Here is a 2171-nt window from a genome sequence, read left to right as displayed (position 1 = left end):
GCTGAGAAACTCTTAAGGTCACAGAGTCCCTGTAGGAAGAATTCATCACTCAGGACTGGAGGAGTAGGATAAGAAACAACCAAATCAAATATTTTTTTCCTGAAAAGTGACAAAGGATAATTTTTACTTACAAAAAAAAAAAAAGCTCACATTTACCCAAAAAAAAGAGCCATCGGAAAAAAAAAAGACTGCTACTCAAAAATATCTATTTACAATCTGTGAACCAGATCCTCATTTACTCTAGTTCCACTGAATTAATTACTTGTACCCATTCACAACCTGACCAGGAATCTGTATTACCCAAGTCTACTTTTAACAAAATTAAATATCTACCTCTTTTCAAGTGGAGACTTGCAAAGTAACGGTAATTTCCCCAGGGATATTCTGTGAAAGCTGAAGTTTTTTTTTTTCCCTACACTTTGGCATCTCGTGAAACTAAGAAACACTTAACACACACAAACCTCAAGATTCACACCTGAGCAATACAACTTGTCCTCCCAGGAACAGAAGAGCATGCTGCAGAGAACAGGCAAGCTACATTACTTACAATTCAGGAAAGACTAGAACACATGCACACCTCTACTCCAGAGAGGCCATTTTCGTTGGGTATCAGATAAAACCCAAAGGATGAATATCAGAAAGAAGGGAAGGTCAAGACTAATCCTTGTCCCATCAAACCAACACAAACTGCTTTTGTGTTCACCCAAGGTTTTCAAACAGTGACGTCCTCCAGTGGGGCAGTGAGGCCAGCTGTGAACAATAACAAGACCTGGACACAAATTTTGCAAAAGACAACGATTTTTTTAAAAGGAAAAAAATAAGAAGGTTCTAAAATACTTAATTAAAAAAAAAAAAAGGCAAAAAAAAAAAAAGCACCTTTAGAAACAGAGCAGAATGGCTCAAAGCAAAGCAAGTTTGGTGGTGGATAAAGCACAGTGCCCTCGACCTTGGAAGTCTGTTGAAAACCAAGGCTCACGTCTGGACACTGGTCTCTGGTGAAATGAACTGGGTAACCTCGGCTCAGTTTGGGGGTTTATGGTATGTGTGCGTGACAGTAACAGCATGCTAGACCCTTCTTTTATGGGAAGCTCTGAAATGAGTGAGGGGAGAAGAGGGTCCTGACATAGAAATCCTTCCAGATTAGAGATTGCCAGGCAATCCAGTGTGAATGCAGAGATTTGCAAGCAGAGGGCAGTGTTTCATGCTAATAGTGCTAAGCAAGGGCTCATTCTTGAAGTGAATGCCTGGAAGAGTATTATAATGTCACTGTTGGCGTTGAGAATCCTTGGGGAAGGTCAGCTGCAGTTTGAGTCCCTGGCGAGTTCTGCTGCTATGGCTCCCCTTAAACAAGACCTTCATTTGGCAGCATTTTGAAGGCACTTGAATGCCAGATGTTGCCCCAAGCATTGTTCCTAGAGAAGTTGGTCCATAGCTAGAAGTCAGAGCTCCTTTTACACATGATGGAGGGGTCATCTCAGTGGAGGTAGGTAGGTTGATTCCATCGGTACCAAGATCTGTTTACAACACAGGGAATAAGAGCTACAATTGCCATCTCGTTAACGCTTTCCCTTGAAAGAAAAATCATTATTATTCCACCTGTAACCTCACTTGAGCTTGGCAGGCAGCAAATGATCCTTTGCACCTATAGGAAGCTCATAGCAAAACCCCTGTCTGAACATTGTGCTCGTGATTCCACATGCTACCTGGCTGTTGGACATCCCCCGTGTAAGACCTAGAAGGCCCAGCAGCTATGGGTAACACCCTCTGCTCTCTCTCGCCTCCCTGCTAACACAGCATCCTTGATGTGATGTGCAAGGAGCAGCGGAAACTACAAGTGCAGAGGGGCCTGAGCAACACAGACCGAGGCAGAGGCATGTTCAGGCTCTGAACATGCCCCTATGTGCAGCTTAATGCTTGCATGGCATCTAAAGGCAGGGAAGAGGAAAATCCTGGTTCTTGTTTCATGTGCCTCTGTGGAATAGTTTCTGTGCAGCAGAGCTCTCTGGGTGGCACTGCAGGAGAGAAAACTGGCTGTGGAGAGGGTTATCCAAGCAGAAACGGCAGAATAAGCCTTCCTCTGCTTCCTCCACACAAGGAGTTGGTTTAGGACAGTCCTTATGGCCAGTGTTTCTATTCAGGTTTTTGGTTTGGGTGTTGGGATTTTTCCCTCC

General features: G+C 43.8%; 1 protein-coding gene across 1 annotated transcript in view; it reads right to left on the bottom strand.

Moving 5' to 3' along the window:
- Nucleotides 1-1474: 1474 nt before the first annotated feature.
- Nucleotides 1475-2171, bottom strand: part of POU2F3 (POU class 2 homeobox 3) — a gene marked incomplete at its 5' end in the record, with an annotated part of 36530 nt that continues 35833 nt past the window's right edge. Inside the window, one exon of the mRNA XM_010150287.1 lies at nt 1475-1514. Within this exon, the coding sequence (XP_010148589.1) occupies nt 1475-1514 (40 nt within the window). The remainder of the gene's footprint in view (nt 1515-2171) is intronic.

The sequence above is a fragment of the Eurypyga helias genome, unplaced genomic scaffold (assembly GCF_000690775.1).
Source record: "Eurypyga helias isolate BGI_N326 unplaced genomic scaffold, ASM69077v1 scaffold25404, whole genome shotgun sequence".
In the NCBI taxonomy this organism is placed as follows: domain Eukaryota; kingdom Metazoa; phylum Chordata; class Aves; order Eurypygiformes; family Eurypygidae; genus Eurypyga; species Eurypyga helias.
Note: the sequence above shows the minus strand (reverse complement) of the source record. Positions and strands in the feature narration are given on the sequence as shown.